Below are 21,692 nucleotides of genomic sequence, written 5' to 3'. Positions count from 1 at the left end.
CTGCTTTTCTCAATAAGCCAGAGAGCCCCTGGCCCAGTCAGGGACCCCTAACAAGTGGCAGCTCCTTAGAGGAAAAGCCAGTGCCAAGGAAGGCCTGGAACTGTCCCACTTTGCCTACAAGCCCAGATCCTTGGTAGATAGAAATTTTTGAGGAGCAGGGTGTATGGCGGGGAATCCAGGTATTGTGAGCAGCCTCTTGAAAGACGCCATGTGGCAATGGCATGGGCTGGCTCTCTGCCTGGCCCCGTCCTCCACATTTTCTTGAGGGTGTGGCAAAACAGCAGAGTCCAGAATGAAAGGAGGCAGAAGGAGAATATAGACTGTAGAGCAGTATTAAACTAAGGATACTTGCTTATTTCCCCAAACCACAGAACGCCCTGCAGGGCTAAAAGGAATGAAAAAGGCAACATCCCTTCACACCTAAATTGCCGAGGCAATTCTCAGAAATCTGTTTGGGGAGAGAGACTGAAAATAGTCAGAACAGTAATCACTACTTTTGAGACTGGATTCCCTAAATATAATAGTAGCATTCAACTCTTGATTATCTCTGTCCACTGAGGACAAATGCATTAGCAGGAAAGAAAGAAGGGTGACAGGCTCAGGACCTGAGGGTGTCAACACCACTCCCTTCTCATTTCTCTGGAATGCGCACAGGGCTCACCAGGAGTGCTGAGTGGAAATTCTAGCCTGTGCCTGCCCATCTCCATGCAGGTCTGCCTTCTGATTACCTATGCAGCAAACCTTAGACATCTGGAATGACTCAGTCTCCCCCTGTCCTCTCTCACCTAGTAATAGGACTTTTAAATATGAAGTCCCCAAGAAGCTTTGACAATCTTCGGGAAGACTGTCCGCCTTCATCCAAGAAGAAGAAACAGAGGGAAGAGCAGAATACTGCCAGTAACGGAGTCCGAGCATCTCCAATGAGATCAATTTTATACTAAAATATATTTGTGTGTGTGTGTGTGTATGTGTGTGTGTGTGTGTGTATACAAATAAGCATAAATAAACACTGACAAGAATTGCTCTAAAACGTTAATACTTATTTTATTCCCAGTGATTTTAATTTTCTTTATACTTTTCTGTGTTTTCCAATTTTTTTATCATGTGATTATTTTTTTATAATCATTTTATAAAATGTTACTTTAAAAGATAATACCTAGAGAATAACATGGCATATAATAGATAAGGTCATTTACGTAGTGCAATGTCTAAAAGTAGATAGAAAAAAAACGGTGTAGAGATGGAAACTTCGCTTTCTCTTCAGTGTCCCTTTGTTGCTATTCATCCATAAAGTTCCCAGGTCTCTGCCTACCATTTCTTGGAGCCCTTATAGATTATATACATATTTCAAGTTCTTAAGTTTAAACCACAGCTTCAAGCTTCTATACAATCATAGCTTTTCCCCTGAGATGTTAACAAACGATCACATGACTAAACCAAATTTTCATGTTATATTCTTTTCTTTTGATACATATATTAGCAAGTAGTAAAAAAGCTGGATGAGGGAATTATTTGTAAAATTATTAATTTCTGAACAATCGAGAAGTTGAATATATGGTTTTTACACCATGAAATGATGAAATTTAAGTATTAGTGGGTTTCTTAAAGTTAAAATCAAACTACATGAAAATAACATAATTGAGAATTTCTTTCTCTAGAAAAGTATAAGTCCCTTATTCAAGATGCTTCCTCTGTTTCACCATTCCCCACTGAATAGTGTATGATTTCAATCCCTCCAGAGATGAAGAAATAACCCTGATCAACCTTATTATTAAGCGGTAATGGATAAATGCTATAAATTTTTTTTATTTTTCTTTTCTATATATTTTCACCATATTATTCAACCACACAGCATATACAGAAAACTGTAATCTGATGAAGCTTATTTGCCAGAATCCATAATGCTAGAGAATGTTACGCTAATCCCATGGTTGATGGTTGTAGTCCTCTGAAGGATATTAAAAAAGGAGAGACTGTGCTGCCATATAGTAAGAATAAGATGTACAAGACCCAGGATTGTTAAATAAAACCATTTGTTATTTTCTTTGCTGTAACTGTCACAAGATAGAATAAATAACTGACTTAGAACCAGAAGACCTAGGTTTGAAACACAGCCCTATTTTGGTAGTTACATGAACTTGTCTACATTACTTAACTTTCCACACCTTTAAAACAGGTATTGTTGTGAGGATTTAAAAATATATATATAACGTCTGTGTTTTCCAGTGGGTGGGGGGGAAGTAGATTCAATTTTGGGGCTCCATGTCCTCGAAAATCCCATTCAGGCCATTTGGATGGCCTAGAGCAGCTGGATGGAGGAGAGTTAATGAGGTAAGGTGTGGGAATGAACACAAAAGGTTTCCTCAGCTCAGGCTCAAGGCTGTGGAACACGCCTTATCTCTTAGTTGAATATAAGTTTCCAAGGAAGACTTCCTGGGAATTTTCAGTGGGAGTCAAGCCATGAGAATTCAGCCAGATAACCCGATCTATTAATGGAACCCTTTTGCCATGTTACTACCCAGTAATACTGTGGTTAGAGTGGATGAGACCCAACCGAAATAGAGCTGGAAGCAGGTGCGGATTGGTAAGGCAATGCTCAGTCAAGGGCCTGTTGGACCTCTGGCGTGGTTCAGTGTGTACCAAGAAATGCCAAAGGCAGATCTTATTCCTGTTGTACCATTCTGACCAAGGTGGCCCTGCCCAAAAGGAGAACTGTCTAGTCACTAAAAAAAGAAATGGCATCCTCTTGACAATCGCCTGTTCCAGCACTACTTCTCCTGGAGATAATAAGCAAGACAGCTGTGAAGAATGTGCACATGAATACTCTGCCTTGGTCATCCGAATCGTTCGAGCTCAGATGGAACAGTGTTTCCTCATATGTGTTCTCAGCACATTAAGACCCTAGAAATAGTCTTCCTGGTATCAAGTTCTATAGGGAAATTATATTAACTATATTTTTCAACTAGAATGGTTACACTGCCCCTTGTATACATGAAAGGCCCTGCAAAGTCCTGCAGTTAAAAAAAAATCTCACTTTGTTAAACTAAATGTATTTTAAAAGGCAATATTACCTGGTAGTTAAGAATGGGGGGTTCTGGAACCAGATTTTACAACTTATGGTCCTCCACTTACTAGTTGTGTGAGCATGGGCAAGTTAATCTCTCTGGCTCAGTTTCTGTACCAGTGAAATGGGAATAATAATTTACCTTCCTTATGGTATTTTTGTGAAAATGAAATGAGCTAATAAGTGCAAATCATTGAGAACAGTGCCTAGAATACAGAAAACATTAAATATATATTAGCCTTTATAATTTGCACAATTAATACATGATGGTTAAATATCTAATTGTTTTCTATAACACCTAATTATATCCAGAGGAACCTGTGTCTCATGGAATAGAGAAATGCTTGAATAGAAAAATTTCCCTTATACCTGAAGAGAAGTCAGCATCCTCTGTAGCACAAATGGCACAGCATAGAAATCAGAGTTTCAGTCTCCAGTATCAACTTATCCTAACTGGGTCTGTTTCCTTATCTATAAAAGTAAGGTCATTAGACTAATTGGTTCTTTCAGCAACAGCAGTCTAGGATTCTAAGGAAAAAGCATAGCAATTAAAATGGCAGCCCCTACCCAGTCCTGGCTCCAGCTCGATTGCTCTTAGGTGCTACCTTTTAGACACCACACTTTGATTTAAAGCTGCTATTGCAAGACTTCTGGTTAAAGAACTGGTTGCTGCCCAGCAAGATGGAGATGAAAATGGCCTCTGCCACCTCACCCCAGAATGCTGACGCACTCACAGTGGACTCTAACTGGCAGCAGTCATGACAGCAACGGGCTGCCACCTGTGCTATTTCAGAGGGCCTTTGATTCCCTGTCTTGGTTTCTGGCACCAAAGCTTGGGCATCACTCTTGTTTTCCCTACTGTGGTCTATAGTGCCCAGAGGGAGCCCAGTCCTATATACTAGTCACTCTGCTTGTCTTGAATCTTGCCAGCTCTTTCCAAAGGCTGAATTCTTCTAGTCTTTCTCATTTGCACAAAGCCCCAGGCTATAATTACAATGCAGATATCCATCTGTGCTCAATCTTGTCCACACATCTCAAATCTGAACCTTACCTGTTGAGTCTGTCCTGTCTCCGCAGGAAAAGGGCTGCTGCTTCTGCCCCTGAATATACTGCTCATGCCCCCTAGTTTAGTCTTTTGGATTTCTCTAGAATGGCAAATGGCTATGCTAATTTACATTTTATTTGTGCAAACATCCACCTATCCAGCCTTCCAGTATTTATTAAATGCTTCCTACATCCAAGCACTGTTCTAAGTTCTATTGATGCATATTGAACAAAAATAGATATTTTCTCTGTTCTCATTTAACCCACATTTTAGTAAATAAGAAAGGACAAATAAATGAACAAGATTATTTTAAATAGTGAAAAGTACTATGAAGAAAATAAAGCAAGATGAGGTTATAGAATATGCTGATGGGGAGAGGGAAACTTGGTGAGGGGGGTCAGGTTAGGCATCTTGTGGGAGGGGAAACCTAAGCTGAAACCTGAAAGATAAGGAGGACCCAGCCGTGCAAAGATCTGGTCTAGAGTATTCTCCTGGTAGCAGAGAAAACAGCCAGTGCACAGACTCTATGGCCAGAACCAGCCTGTGACAGAGAACAAGAAATAAGGCCAGTATGGCTGGAGCAGAGTGAATAGGACGGAGAGAGTGGGAGATAAGGCCAAAAAGGGAAGCAGGGCCAGATGTTGCCAGGCCTTGTTGGCCAGGATGTTTTGATTTTATTCTTATCACAATAAAAAGTCATGGAAGAATTTTAAGCAGAGTGTGACATGATAAGCCCATCCTTCTTCCTGCGGCTGCAACAATAACTATAGTATGTGTCCAGTAATACAGCAGCAATTCTCAAGCAAATCCTACATTCTGTTTGCTCACATTAGGGATATCAAAGTACTGTACCAGAGTAGAAGTTAAAATTATAACAAATCCACCAAAAGATATCCCTGCTGGCCTGACTTACACTGTAATTTAAGAAGTGAGAATTTCACAGGTGTTAATAGCTCTAATTAATAAGAAAAACCTCTTCTTTTGGGATTTGGCAGTAATAACGGCTCAAGCAGAAGTGCCGTTTGAATCCTCAGAAACTGAAATAACATTTTTTACAAAAAAAGAATCATTGCTCACAGTAACTAACTCGGCCTGGAATATAAAAGAACTAGAAATATAAAGATGGTTATCTTTAACAAATGTCATTCTATTATTTTACATCTCTTGTCAATACAGCACTTTAAAAAACTGCATTAGAATGAGTTTCCAATTGAAAAAAGTAAATTCCAAATATAGACAAAATTAGCAACCCCGTTCCTTGCTATTGTAATAAATGATTAAGGAGGTGTTAAAAAGATAAAGCAGCAGAGACTCTAATACTGACGGACATCCTTCTCCTTTTCACTAATCTTGTATTTTAGAGTGAAGGCCTGCAAAGGGAAGTTGATTCTTGGTATATTCCCGATAAAAATGTATCTTTCCAGAGTTAGCACTTGGGAAAAATCTCTTTAGCAGGCATTGCACATAAACTTATGCCAAGTTTCTCTGTACGTTTAAAATTGGAAAAGTGCATGTGCTCCTGACAATAATGTTCAGCAAACGGACTGAGACCAGATGAAGTACAATCACTAATAGACAGGGACGTTCAGTAATTAACATCCTGACAGCTCTAAGCACCTCTGTGATTAAAGGTGCTCGGAGAGAACACGAATGCCACCAAGAGCAGGCCAGACTTTCATACCCATGTGTTTACTTGAGCCTGAGCTGAAATCCGTAAAGAGAACGGCCTCTGTCTCATGGAGAAGAAATACAGACTGGGCCTCCTCTTAAATTCCCCACACTCGGTTTAGATGACTCTTACCTTCAATCTCTTTAAAACTTGCATGAGGATACTTTTTAATAGAATTATTCTCAACTTACATCACACATGGATAATCGTTCTGTCTCCCCCAATATGCTGTAAAATCCTCGAAGTCAGAATCATCCCTATTGCTCCCCACTCAGCCATCATACAAAAATTTCACACAGTACATGAGGGAGTGAAATAAAAACTAATTTTCTTCCAGCCTCGTTCCCCAAAGATAGCTACTATCAAGTTTCTTGTTATTTCCCTCTATAAAAGTTTGGGCATATACAAACTTTTGTGTTACACACTGTTTAATCCAAAGAGTAAACTTTAGAAAAAATAAGGATTGATAGACAGAATTTTAAATCTTTTCTGGTTCAGGGCAGTATATAAATAAATAAAATAATTATAAATTACTACAGAATAAGTGGTGTCGTAGACATTCCAAGATAGATACAATTGACCTCCACCTGCCCCTCACACCCTCTCTGCCTTCCTGGACTTCAGCTAGTATTGCATTTGGGTGGCAAATGCAGTTATCCAGGCATAAGCCTAGTGAGTCCAGCTTTGTCTCTAATAGTGATCCCTGGCCAGCTCACTCCATCTCTCTGGGTCTGTTTCTGCTACTATAAAATGAGAAAGTGTCCTCTAAGGTCCCTTGAGTCCAGTATTGGAGTTGATAATCAAGGAATGATAAATACAAACACGTAAGCCACAGCCAAAGTCTGAGATCTGTATCAGGAAGAAAATCACAGACACAATGAGTGTAACAGATTACTGGGAGAATATGGATGCAAATTCGATCAAAGCAGTTATTTTATTATTTTTATTTTTATTTTCTTACCAATTTTCTGGGCTATAATTCATAGGAAAGTCCACGTCTTGTTTTACCACAGAGATGCATCAAGCAATATACACTGATCCTGAAGTTATCTTAGGATACATCAGCAACCCTTCAGAAGTAGAACCAATCTACATTTACTCATTTCTCATCAATGCACATGGCCTTAGCGCCAGCCTCAGAAGGCTTGAGAATATTTTTCTATTGTCAAGAGTTACAGATATGTTCAATTACATCAAGTAGTTATAGGGTCACAACTCAGGTGACTAACATCTTAATTCTCATTTGCCACTTCAGTGGCAATTAGCTACCTACCAGGGAGGGGGTCTTCCTGGTCAGACCATATTTGCTATTCTGTTTGTTCTGCTCTGTTCTGACCATGTTCTTTACCAGGAGCACAGATAAATATCCAGGGGAGTGAGAAAGCAATGAGGGAGGGACTAGGGAGAGAGAAACAGGTATTGAGAGTGGGTAGGACACCATCACAGTTAAACTTCCATTTGGCAATTTGATTGCAAGCTGAAAATCCTTGTTCTAGGGCAAATGTGGGAAAAGGGAAGTGGCGTTCACAAGTATCTTTGCCAAATGTTCTTCCCTTTTCTCTGAGGCAGAAAAGATGAAGATTAAGAGAACAAATTTAGAAGTTAGAGAGATATGGGTCCTGCCACTACTAGACAATTACCTAGTCAATTTGAGCCTCCATTTGTTCATTTATTTAAAAAGAGATAGACAAGGCAGTGCTTATTATTATTATCATCATGTGAAAATATAGGTTACCACAGACTACCTCCTGTGAAAGACAGGATCCTTAGAAAACAATTCCAGGTAAAACTGAGAAAATATACCCTGGCAAAGGAGCCATTCCTTACCTGAAAGGAATTCATATAGCGAAGGGATGGAGGCAGTGTAGCATTATTCCTCGATAATATCAACAGCATTTCCAAGCAGGTTGCAGATGGCAGGGTTAGAGAGTGGACACTGATGTCACTTCCCCATGAGCTGGCAAGCCTGAAACACATTGATATGTGAAATGCCATAATTGCATCTGGTAATAATTATTTCAAAAAGTCTGATGTAGAGGAAAACTTTCAGTTGTGCAAAGAAAAAGTAATGTACAAGAAATAGGAATAAAATGATAATACTGTAAGTTCAGAGTCCACGACATTTTATAGTGTTTTGAGTATATAACAGAGGGATTAGGCAATTTTTTTCAGGTCAACAATATTTTACACTCAAAGTTTCAGAGTCATGTGAAATGCAGTTCTCTTTTGAGGGGTCTACTTGGAGTTAGGAAGAATGATACCTCGCACATCGAACACTTGCTATGTTTTATGCCCTATTCTATATATAATGTTTGTTCAACCCTCAGATACCCTTGAAATAGAACTATTGTTACCTCCATTCTACAAATATAGAAATTGTTTCTGAGCTGGATATGCCCTACGGAATATCCAATTCACTGATTTTCAGATTTTTAAAAAGTGATCACATTCATTCATCAAAAATCTTGTAAAAACTCTTGTTTATAATATAAATGAAAGTAAAGCTTCTGTTAGAAGGGAAAAAGTTGGCAGGGAGCTCTCTTCACCTTCCAGAGTGGCCTGTGAAGTAGCTCTGCTACATGCTGTGGAACCTTCTTGAAAATCCTTTCATTTGAGAGAAGAGGAAACTGAGGACTAGAAAAGTAAAGGGACTTGTCTGAGATGAGGCAGATGTTTAGCAAATGATATGGCTGGGTCTGAAATCCTGGTTTCCTGACTTCCTACCTGGTGCTTAAAGGGAAAAATCAGGACTTTATCATGAGAAAACAAAATAATAAGTATAGCATAAGTCTTACGCGATCAACTCTTCTATTTACAGTACTTGATTATTTCCTGCCTGTGCCCCCACCAAAGTATTTCTTAAAAATCAGTCCTGATTTTTAAAGAGAAATGTGTGTGTGTGTGTGTGTGTGTGTGTGTGTGTACATTTGCCTTTCTATAAATTTCTCTCTGTAAAGGTGCTTTTTAACCAAGTCAGTGGTGAATTCTGGAAGTTTAGGGACCATCACTGGTTGTGGGCATAATGGATTTACCACTTCATATGGTTTAACTGTGTCCATCAGGGTACTTATTATGCTGATATATTTCTGATGTGGGTTGCAGAGTTAACTCTTCTTTGAAGCATTTGCTTCTAGCTGGACTGGAATAGGACACTCTCCACATTCCTAAAAAATGGTTTGTTTCAGCAAGGGCACAGTTTCTGTCTTTCTGGTGTTTTAAAAATCATTATTTTATATTGATTGGCTATGTTATATTCTTTCTGCTTCTACTAACTGTATAACATTCTCAATATTTCCCTGGAATGGAAATAAAAATCTTGCTATCTTTGGTAAAACTCAAATGTAGTACAGCAGAGGCTCCAAGCTCATTTTTCTAGCACCTTCCTTATGCCCTCCATGAACCACAGTTACTTTCTATTCTCTGAACTGCGCTACACTGCACACCCTGTGTCTTGTCATACAGTGTTCTCAGCCTGGAAGGCTGTTAGCCTTCCTGATGCACTTCTGTCCATCCTGCAAGGCCCACTTACTTATCAGTTCTTTGGAGACACTCTTCTATTTCCCTTATCTGAATTAACTACTTGCTGAATACCATACTTGTATCTATTATAACACTTAGCACACCTTACTCGTATTCTTATTTGGGCTGTGTCTACATCTCCAACTTATCTAAGATCAGACACGAGCAACCATAGCCTGTGGATTCCCCTAATTTTGCAGTCTAATGTAAGAAATAAAGATTAAATTAGTGATGTTTTTCCTCAAAACCACCCAGGTGTTAGCCTTCCACTGGCTAAAAGAAATATCTTTTTTTTTTTTTTTCACTTATAATCACGATAAGTGAAAAATTGAACATATTTGTATGTTCAATAAGCAATTTAAGTTTTCTGAATTTATACCCTCCACCCCAGCAACCACAATAGGGTTCACTATTTTCATTCTGAACTTTTTAAAAAGTGCCCTGGAAAGGCTTTTGCTTTTTCTGAATTGGAGCTCTTGCAGCAAAGGTCACTTGACACTGCCCTGGACTGTGAATGTCCTTTGAGAACTCATCTGTGAATCCTCAAAACCTAACCCAGGGCCGACATGCTGCAGACCTTCCTCAGGGTGTCCCCAGATTAAGTGAATACTGCAAACGGGACTGGGGCCGCTGGAGCTCATAATTAAGGAGCCTAATAAGTAGGGATCACCTTTGAAGCAGTGTCACTTTTTCATCATTTTCAACCCTTCTTTTGGTGGTAATATATTTGCAAGATAAAGGAAAATGGAAAATTACAGACATAAATATTTTTAGAACAGAGCTATTTTAGTTTATTATGGCTATAGCATGCTCTCTGTAACAGATGCTTAAATTTTATAAGTTTTAGGATTTAGGTTTCTTCTGACTGTTGCTCAGACAGTGGGCCAGGTACTTTATTTATAGTCATTGTCTCTAATTCTACAGTAGCCCTGAATGGCAGGCATTGCTCATCTCATATTAAAGATGAGGAAACCAAAGGTCAGAGAGGTTAAGTGATTGTCCACCATCATGCAGCTGGTGGGTGATGGAACAAGAATTCACTCAATTCAGCCCCAATCCAAAGCCTGTGCTCTGCGCATTATATGAAACTTATCGTTCAGGACACTACATATATCATCATGATCTCCAAGCAAACCACAAGTAACCAAATCTTCTAATGCCTATTTCTTCTGTATGTTAACTCCTTAGCTTGTAAAATATACAGTTAAGAGTATTCTTGTTTTTCTGTAAGAACTAGTTTTATCTTTCTTAAAGCTGATACTTTATATATACAGATGGACATGGGAAAATACCCATATGTCATGGTAAACAAAATAGTTATATAATGAGGAAAAAGGTTAGGCAATACAATAAATATAAATGGTTATTTGTATTAGAGGGAAATAATAACCTTTTTTCCAATTTCTTCTTTTTTTTTAATTTTAAAGTGGTATTTTTAAAATCAGAAACAAGTTAATGATGTAGATGAGATTTCTGGTATAGACAAAGTAATGTTTAAATACTGCATAAAGGTATCAACATGCTGCTATGGTATGATCTATCAAAAAGGACATGAAAACAGAAATTAAAATATATCAGCACTGCCTTGTCACCCATCAGCAAGTGATCTTGGACAAGCGCTCTTGGGCAGGCCTAGTTTCCACATAAGAACCTGGAGTTCATACACAACCTATCCAACATATCAGACCACTAAAACTTATACAAAAGGACATTCTACTAATGATAGTCATAAAGACAAATTACTTATACATGTTATTCATGTCTGTATGTAATGATAAACATTTGCATGGTATGTGAATCCAAGATTGGCATTTTAAATCTAATCCTTAAAGTATTCTATGATTTAACAATTTTTATTCTTATTGAAGCTCAAAAAGGTGAGGAATGTTATCCTGATCACACAGTCGGTGATGGAAAAGAAACTCAAGAATGATCCTCTCCATCTGAATCTCATTCTCTTTTTACTATGCCATAAACAAGGCAAAAGCACACTAGATATTTTCGAACCAGTTCTATCCAATAAAATCAAACCTATTCTATACATATAAATGGGGTATTTTAGATATCTTAGAACACCTCATTTTTTAATAATTTGAACTACCCTATCTCTGAAATTAGACAACCCAGCTGGACCTAATATGGCTTAAATTCCTAATATTCATCTTGTCCTTTCCCACAGTATATTTTTTATTAGCTGCAGAACTTATTTTTTAGTGTTAAAATTTATAAATTTTCTCTATAATTTTAATCACATGAAACATTCATATATGTAGACCAAGAGAGAAATTAATATATGAAAATAGTTGTTTTAGAATGGTTGAATGGTGGGTAATGTGTCCCCAGAAACTTGGTTAATGTTTTTACATTTAAAAACAAAATTAGAACAAAGAAAAGAGAGCAGGAAGTAAAGAGGGAGAAATGGTTTGGTATACTTAAAATTCAGTTTATTTTAAAACAATCACCAAATTCATTATGTAGAACTTAGGGCATGTGTTGATTAAGCCAGAGGTGATTGAGAATATCCACCTACAGCTCAAATATCAGTACAAATTTCTGATAATGATATAAACATTTTAAGAAACATAGTATTACAATAATCAAAATTTGGATTATTTATGGTATTTCTTGCAAAGATATCATAGACTATTAGACCTAAATCAGTAATCTGCTATAAAATCAATGAGAAAAGTACTTCGAGAGGAACAACGAACTAAACATCAACTGAAATCTCTTTCTGTGACTTTTAAAAGTTCTGGGAGAGGAAAAGTTTTCCTAGGAGATCAGTGCTGTCAGCCAGATGACCTTAGTCTAAGAGACCAAAACGCAAGCAGAGGACACACCATCCTTATTTCTAAACTTTCGCCTTGACAAAATTCCCCAGAGAAGTAACTATGGCCTATCTATTTTTATAGAGACAAAGAGAAGGGGGAAAAAAGTCACTTTCTATCACTTCTAACAAAAATGGTGAAATTGAGAATGAATCAACCACCAATCAACATCAAGAAAGAACTTGAGAAAATAGAAAGGTGATACAGTCTTCTAGGGCACACAGAGGTTGTTTAATGAAATAGGTGAAAACAACAAATAGAGATGATATAACAACTCTACCGAAAATTAAAATATTTCAAATGAGTTCAACATAACTATATAAGGAAGAAAAAAATAACAGTATAGAAAACCTCAAGATAAAAATATTTAACTTAAATCTCATGTTTCTCATATTTTAGTAGTTGATTTGGACTATTCAGTCCTAGAAAGACCTAAGAAAGAACCTACTAATGATGTTAAAATATAATATTTTTATATCTGTGGATTTTTAAAATTCAGTGATAAGCCCATCATGTTAAGCTCTTAAAATACCAAACAAGCAAAGATCACAACATAGTGCTAGAATCATTATAAACATACAACTATTTAACACATAATTTGGACAAGGAATCAAAATTTTAAAAATTCTTATGAAATGTCGAGATCACAAAATTCTGAAACTAAATGTATGAGTGTATCTGTCATGATAAACCATATTAACTCCATATATTAAAATATTTTGAAAGTACCAATTCATAAAAATAGAACCTGAAACACATACATATCACCTAATATTTATACATTTCAAAATAAGGTTCATTAAGTAATGAACAGTGTTTCTTTGAAATTACAGTATTTTCTTTGAGAGTTACAGAGTTTTTAAATCACAAGTGTCAGACTTGTTCTTTCTCTTTGAATTAAATGGCTTTTGAGAGAAAAACTTTAGGTACATGATTCCTGAAAGCCATGGCTTCAAACTTTACCCATAAGACCTATGAGCTTGTGAAGGCAAGACCACTCCCATATATCAGAAAGCATGGGGAAAAGTGTTCTGCTTTAAGATACCAATAAGGTCACCTCAAAATTCAGTGTATTAAATTCATGCCAAAAAATAAAAGACTTTCCTTTTTATAAATGCCTGTATTATAGTAAGATACCAGTTGTTGACAACATAGGAATTAAGACTGGCAACACTTTCATTAAAGGAGAGAACCCACCACTATGCGCATGCCTGCTAGAATCTTCACAATAAGAAGTGATATCATTAGAAATATAGTAGAAGTCCATCTAAAGTGACCAGCTATTCCTTCAGATTTTTAAAAACTTTTGTTATAGACAATTTCAAATATACAAAAGTATATTTGGAAGAAAATAAATTTAAAAATCTATTTTGTACCATATCCAAAATTAAAGATGTATTAAAGACATATTTGTAAAAAATAAATCAATAAAAAAATTTCCAGAAAATTTAGGAAACTACAACAATCCTATAAGCCATAAGGGTTTTATAATGATAAAAAATTGTATTGTTAATAAACAAAAAAAATGTTAGAAATCACAGGCAGAAGGCAGAAACCTCTATGATAGAAAGAATCCCTATATTTTTATAAAAGGAAGACAAAGAACACAAATTCATTTTTTAAAAGGCTTTCAAGTAGTGATTTCTAAACCATTTGAAGGTGATAGGTCTCTATGACAATATAATTAAAACTATGGACTCCCTTCCCAAAATAGCATTCATTTATTATACAAAGAAAATTTTGCACATACTTTTGAGTGTTTCTCAGACCACCCAATTCCCCAAGCTCACTCATGCCCTCATTTCATATAAATAGAATCATACAAAATGTGGCGTTTTTCATCTGGCTTCTTTCACTTAACATGTTTCCAAGATTAACAGACCTCAGAGTAAGAACCATTGCTTTTAGGTTAAAATCTGACTTCTAATTTACTATTTTCCATAAAATATTAAAAACAGTTCCATTTAAAACTAACTATATACCATAATGTTTGTGTTAGCATATTAATAAGCGTAACCATTTAGGAAGTTTTCAAAGAGCCTTTAAAGAGAAAGTCTCCTGGCTCACATTTTTACCAAAGTCCGTTACAAGGAAATCAGCTGAAAAGGAGATTGAGAAATGTACTTCTAGTCTTTTAATCCGAGTAACTGGAAGTCAACATATGAGGGCTGGAATGTAATAAAGCAGATTCACTCTAATAATATTCTTATACATAAATCTCACATTGAGCATCACTCGATGCTTATCCCTGTCCCATCAGGTGGCCAACTCAGCCAACAATTTCATAATCAACACTACCCATTATTAAGTCCTTTGCCAATGTGGATGTAAAATGTTTATGATGCATGAAGTACAAAGCAAGAGTTTAAGACTTTTCTTCTTTTATGATTTCTTAGGCCTAGTAAAACAAATAGGTTTTCTTCATTTTTCAATTCAAATCGACTGACAGTGACTGCATTGAGATGTACAGCGAAAACATGTTTGGTCTCAGCAGAAAAGAGAGGTATGATGTTTTGGAGTTCTACCAGCCCATGGCTACAGAAGGGGGTATATCCTAGTTGTCTGTACCTTATCTGACCCTACTCTCCTCTGTCTTTATAGAATACCATCATTTTCCAGTATCCCTGGCTTCTCTTACACCCCTTCCTAAGTCTACTCTCAGATGGCTTTCTCTTGGAAATCCGTACACCCTTCCTTTAGGGCAGGTGACAATGGTGTAACTCGGTTCAGATGATTTAGGCCCAGCCAGACTTGGTATGTAAGATATTAGTAACTGAACTGCATAACCCTAAGTCACAAGTGATTCTCTCTGACCCATCTGAAGATAAATTTCAATGATAAAAATTCTGTCCTTCCATGAGGAGAAATGAGAATCCAAATCTCAAGATCACTAGCCTACTTGTGTTCCCTGTGCAAGAGTTCTTGATTTTAGAAAAAGTCCTCATGTTTCAGACTTCAAACTTTTCGTGAGGCTATATGTCAATGTAACTCTGGTAGAGTGAAAGCCCAGCTGGCCACACCCATTTCAGGTAAGGTAAGAGAATCAATTTTGAAATTATCTTCCACAGAGAAAATTCATGTCTACCAACTTAAATTCAATTCCCCTGTAACAGTTTGACTCATGTGTACCTTAATAAATATAAACATATAAGAGCTACCAGGTCAGGCTTGACAGTCTCCTAAATTTTATATCTATCATTTACTCATAGCTGACCCTAAAGAGATCTGATTATAGATACTGGTAAATATGCTTCAAGGTTTTATTCAAAGATTTTATAGAATAAGAGGCATCCCCTGGAGCATCTTGAGTCAAAGAGGGAAGTATTTAACTAAATTTTTCTAAGGTAGAACCAAATATTGTTAAATGAAGCGTTTGGAACCTAAGAGGAATTTCACTGAGACCTCCAAAGTCTACGGTTTCTAAAAATATTATTAAATATGTAGCTTCTCTTTCCTTGCCACTACACTCTTGAAATGAGGTATTTCTGATGGTTGGCTTTCAGTATTCTAAATTCGGTCCATTTTGTAATGGCTATTCTCAATATTTAGTACCAAGGTATGAAAGATACACTTAAAATGTGGGTAGTCATCCCTGTCTGGTGTATCTATGTATAACTGAGGGTGGGGGGCAGGTCTTAAATATGGGCTTTTCAAGAAATCAGTATTCCAGAAAGATTTTAGAATTCTTTACAGAAACTGGAGGAAGGTAGTTAAGTACTTGAATTTACCAGTGTTAAGAGAGCTAGAGAAGCTAATATGCCTGGTTTTTTAAAACAGCAATACATTTTACTGTGAAAATAAAAATATCATTAATCTCTGAACTAATTCGTACTATAATGAGAAATTTATTGTGAATGTTAAAATGAGGAAAGTTTGCATTCTTTAGTATAGGTAATAGAAATAAAGTAAAACAATGTTTCTTTTTTTGAGGTACGTTTTTTAAAATTAAATTTATTGAGGTGACATTGGTTAATAAAATTATGTAAGTTTCGAGCGTACAATTCTATAATCTATCACTTGTATATTGCATTGTGTTCACCACCTGAAGTTAAGTTTCTTTCCGTCACCATTTATTTCTTGATGATCCAACTAAAAAAACTTATTGATTTTGTATTTAATACAAAATAAAAATAAAATTAAAATAAAAATATTTCATTTATAATGAAAGTATTTTTTGTTAAATTATTGATATAAACTTTCAAAACATATAAACTTGCTTTAGTTAGTAAAATAAACATGGATTTTTCAGTGAAAGTAGCAAAACTATATTTTTGATACCTAAGTTCATTTTTTATTAACATCCCAAGCATCATCTTCAGTTCTGCTTTCTTATTACTTACAACATTGAGTTTTAGAAACTAGCAAAAATAAGTCACTGATTCTAAGTATGAAACCCCTAATGATTGTAGAACTATATTTGACATGGAAAGATAGTCACAATATTTTGACATGTTAAAAAGAAAAAGTGAAATAAAAAACAACACACATAGCTAAAATTAATTTATGTAAAGTCAAATTTTCTAACTATGCCTTTCTGTATGTGTGTACATAAAAGATGTATGCAAGGAAGAGTGCCAAAATGTTGATAGCTGTTTTCTGTGGATATCGAGATTGTAAGAATTCTGCTTGCTCTCTTCCTCTATATTTTCCTACATTGTTTCAAATGTTTACATTAATATGACAATTTTGGTGATCATATAAAAAGTAAAGCGTTTTCATTTGAAAATATATGAAATGAAACCTACTTTTGAATGTTTAAAGTATGTATTAACATTACACCAAGTAAAATTCATTTTTATGCAAAAAATCAAATCATCTTAACGAGTACTTTAAATCTTTATCTGAAACTAACCTAATTAGTAGTCTTTTCTGTGAAAATAGGTACTTGAAATGGTAAATTTGGCATTCAAGATTTTTGTCATTGTGAGCATCACTCAAGTTGTTCTAGATATTAAAAATGTGTTGTCTACAAATTGACACATTTGGTGGTTGCTATTAAGAGGAATCTTTACTTAGTTGATAACAAATACAAAATAAATAATACAAATGACTGACAATTTGAGATGACTTCAGCAGGTATGATATCTATTATTAAGAGATGATAATAAAACTAGGGAGCCTCTTTTTATTTTTATTTACTTATTTTTTTAAATGCCAGGATAAAAGCTTACATCCAAGAAATGTAAGGCAAAATTATTTCAGGTAATTTCCATGAACTTGGAACAAGGTAAAAGCCCATGTTATTTGCCTTAGCACTTTGCCAAAACAAACCAGAGAATCTGGCTTCTTTGAAAGTTAGGTGCCCAACCTAACATTCAACCTAGAATCCTATCATATTTTTGAAACATCCAACAAAAAGCATAATAACAGCCAATCTGCTTGGTGCTGTGATCCTATTAGGTCTTGCAACCTAAGCAGAGCCAGCTTAAATCTAATCAGCCCAAACAGCTGTTTTAACAGTTGGGTTTCTCCAAAATTAAAATATTCTATTCTTGACAGTTCTTAGCAACTCAACTGTTAAAACAGCTGCTCAAGTCGAAGAGTTAAAACCAAGTGTACATGCAGTCTTCCTCCCATTTGCAACTGCTTTAAGATTCTTTCAGAATAGAAGTTCCTAAATTGAAGTTCATTTCGACATTTCCTGACTCATTTAAAGTTTTATGCTTCTATTGCCTCTATCTCTAACCCTCAGCCAATATTTCTGCCATCACCATCTTTCTTGGTGTTTGCTCTTTGTCTGCCAGCTGGTGGTTCTATACTTCCCTCCTTAGAAATATCTGTGTAATTCACACACTTATTCCTCTATTGTCTTAGAAGCATTTTCACTTCCTGTGAAAACAGAGGTGGTAACTCAGAAGTCCTCAGACTCCACTAAGTAATATATTATTTCCAATGACTTACATTAGTACCATTAAGGTTAACTGTTAAAGTAAGAGTCTTAAAAGAATCCAAATATGCTCTCTGGCTAATAGTTTTCATTTTTGATCACTTTATAAATATCTTCAAATTGTGCATTCATCATGATCTCATTCAGATGTATGTCTGTCCATTTTTTTTTTACTTGCTCTGTAGCATAGAAATTTATTAACCAACAATCATATTACCAATAACGATTAAGTAGTTTTACCTGTCTATCCATCTCTCTAACCCACCTTTCTGTACATGCATTCATCCATTTATGCACCCTCCTTCTCGTCTTAAAATTCTTGCCAACTGGACTGGATACACTAAAGCTAAATAAACTCTGATAAACTCTTAAAGATCTTGACCCTGGTTTCGTAACATTTGCTTTCTTCCTTCACAATGTCCTTATTCCTTAAAATTATACTGCATTACAGATAATTTAAAATCCTAGCTCCCAGGGTCTAAGAATAGATTTACTGCAGGACCTGGACTCATCAAACCAGAACATACCTACAAAGAAGCTGAACACATTTCAAGATTACAAAATTTTTCCTGCAGCAGCTCTAGCTCTTCCCATGGGTTATGTACAGAGTGATTCTGGCACATTAATCTTAGAAACAACTTCTCTCCCATGCCCCACTTCTCAGTGAAGGAGGACGGAAGCCACAGATATACTTCAACAAGTGCAGATACCATAAATAAAAAGGTGCTCATAGACCTTGTACCAGGCGGCACAGTCCTGGGGCAACTCGACTCCTGGAGTACTCCGTGGAACGGGCTCCGGGGATGGAAGTCATTTTAATAAGTCATGTCAAACCCTAAATTACCAGCATAGTAGAGATAAGCTTTTTTTTTTCTTTTTTCTTTTTTTAATTAAAAGAGACTCTGAAATACTGGCTCTGCTGTCACACTATCTCACTACCATAATGTCCATGCTGATGATGCTAGCGCCAAAGTCTCCGAACTTTAATTTTGAGTCAGAACACAGAACAGTTATTCATTCTTCCAGCTTATAGTATTGTTAAGATCAGTTTTGCTTTAAAGGGCTAAACATAGAAAAGTTTTCATTTTTAATAAGAGTTTAGATAAATAACCCTAAATCCCAAAGGGCCTTGTTAAAGCAGCCTCATGAAAGTTTTACAATTGCATATGAGTTTGAAAAAAAAAAAGTCTACCTAGCAGTTTGAGTTCTCACTGACTTCTCTAGCCTTGGGGAAGTTATTGTTGAAATTCATATGTCTTGCTATTTCAGATAATTTAAAGCAGTATATTATGATAAATCACCATGAAGTACACCAAATGAAAGACACTGTTCCAACAAAAATCTCAATTTTAAATACACAAAATACACACAATGCACTCATCCGTATATTTAAATAGCATTAAGGTTGTGATACATTACTCATCTAACCACATTTTATTCTCAGAGACCTAGGATGCAAAAACATATTTTGTACTAGATGATCTATTTTTCCTTTCTTTCTTTAGGAGGTCATTTCAACATATTTTGACTCTACCCTGGAGAATTAATGTCTATGCAGGAAAATTCCAAGAAAATTGGAAAATAAGAACATTAAGTAGTGGGCAATGTTAACATATTATCACTTCCCTTATTAGACCTGGGAAAATCAAGACTGACATAGTACATTTAAAAGGTGAGAGAATGACTGAAAATAGAACAGAACCTATGTTCACACAATGAAACACTAGCGATGGCTTTTTAAAAATGCCTTGATACCTAGGACATCGTCTTGCAATGCGGTAAGAGCTTAATAAATATTTGCTGAGTGAATTTTAAAAATCAGCTTATAGATCATTTTCTGACATTTTTATACCATTACAGGACTATCACCATTAGTGCTTCTGAGACCTTAAAATCAGTGTGCCAGGAATCTTTAGCCAACTCTAAAAATCTGTTAGATTTCAATAATAGGACCTCAGAGTAGGAACTGATCTGAGAGGGATGAAGTCCCTCTGCAATATTCCCAACATGTGGCTGTATGGGCTTTGCCTGAATAATTCCAGTAACAGGGAGACTCACTGAAAAGTTATTTAAATTGAGTGAAATCTACTCTTCAGAACCTGAGCCCTTCAGAGAATGTCTAACAACATTTAGTACTTTTTCCTGATTTTTCTCTAAGCTAAACATTCCCCATTTCCTCATGTCATATGAATGAGTCTTCTTACCATTTCCAGTTTTTCAACTCAGGGACAATGTATTAAAATAGCCCTACCATGATCTTCATCATTAGCGTAGAATGCAAAGTTGCAAAGCATCTCGTATGTTATCTTTCACATATATTAGTTCATTTAGTCTTCAGAATAACATTGTAAAACGGGGTTTTATTTTGTCCATTTTATGGACAAACTGAAGTTCAAGAGGTTAAATGACATGGTCACAAAGAAAAATCAGGACTCATCTCCAGTTCCTCTGATTCCCATGTGTTTTTTTATTACTCTTTTGAACCTCAATCTTTTCAGCTGTAAAGGGAGGGAAGTAATATTTGTCCTTTAAGACTCAAAGGTTTTCCGTGAATATCAAACAAGATAATGTATGGGAAAAAAGCATAAAAGGAAGGTTTTTATTACTAAGATCATTCATATGCAGATCATCTCTGCTCTTTAAAGTATTTAACTTGTGAATGAGAGAAGTCCGAGTCACAGTGATATGAGCGGTACTGTTCTTTGCTTTCAGAATGCATAGTATGTGGTATCTGAAGGATCCAGGAGTATAACGAGAACAACTCCTATAAACCACTCAACTTTTGGAGTTCTGAATTCAATTAAGAAGGCATTTCCCTAGAAAAACTATTATTTTTGCCTATACTGAACCTTTAGTGTTCTGTCAGGTTCGTAGATCATATATGTTATAGATTAATAGATTTTCATGAACTAGCCTGGAAACTGACATTTATAATTCTATGAGAACAGCCTTCTCGTTCTAAGGAATTGCCTTTTTAGAAAGAAACTTTTGAAATATAAGACAAGAAGTCTTTTTCTTTCTTTCTCTTGTTAAGGCCTAGTAATGGTTTTCTAAGGCATAATAGAATATTTTTAAATAATTATTTTATTCTCATTTTTCAAGGAGAATAAAGTAGTAGTGTATATTCTAGATCTAGTTGAAAAATGGAGAGTTGATTTTCAATTCAAGTACTTCTTACCAAGTGCTGCTGCAAGAACACCACATTAAGACCAGGATTTCATTTGAAGATTGTTTTCTAGAAGGATGACTTGATAAACAAATAGCAAAAAACCTATAACAAACTGACTCTGTTTCTCAATGAAAACCATTTAAATAAAATGAACAAAACTGTTTTGTCAAAAATGTGAAAGACATACAAAAGTAGAGAGAATAGCATAATGAACACTCATACCCTCAAACATCCAGCTTCAACATTATCAGTTTATGGCTAATCTTGCTTCAGCTATATTCCCCACCAAATACCCTCAATCCCTGGAGTTTATAAAGCAAATTCCACAAACACTACTATACCATCTGTAAATACTTAATATTCTAAATGACAGGAATTCATTTAAAAATATCATATCCATATTATCATACCTAAAAAAGTTAACAATAATTCTTCAATCTCATCAAACGTTCATGTCCTCACTTATTTAAGATCTTTTTCCTTTAATATTTTAATAAATTGAGATCCACAC

At 35.6% G+C, this 21,692-nt stretch overlaps 1 protein-coding gene across 3 annotated transcripts in view; it reads right to left on the bottom strand.

The window, feature by feature from the left end:
* UBE3D (ubiquitin protein ligase E3D) overlaps positions 1–21,692 on the bottom strand; it is a 132,859-nt gene that overhangs the window by 48,708 nt on the left and 62,459 nt on the right. For all 3 annotated transcript variants that reach the window (XR_001518178.2, XR_003044455.1, XM_015600297.2), the window contains one exon: positions 7,606–7,744. Coding sequence is in view for 1 of the 3 variants with exons in the window: in XM_015600297.2 (XP_015455783.1) it covers positions 7,606–7,744 (139 nt within the window). In the remaining 2 variants the exon portion in view is untranslated. The remainder of the gene's footprint in view (positions 1–7,605; positions 7,745–21,692) is intronic.

The sequence above is a fragment of the Pteropus alecto genome, unplaced genomic scaffold (assembly GCF_000325575.1).
Source record: "Pteropus alecto unplaced genomic scaffold, ASM32557v1 scaffold7, whole genome shotgun sequence".
In the NCBI taxonomy this organism is placed as follows: Eukaryota; Metazoa; Chordata; class Mammalia; order Chiroptera; family Pteropodidae; genus Pteropus; species Pteropus alecto.
Note: the sequence above shows the minus strand (reverse complement) of the source record. Positions and strands in the feature narration are given on the sequence as shown.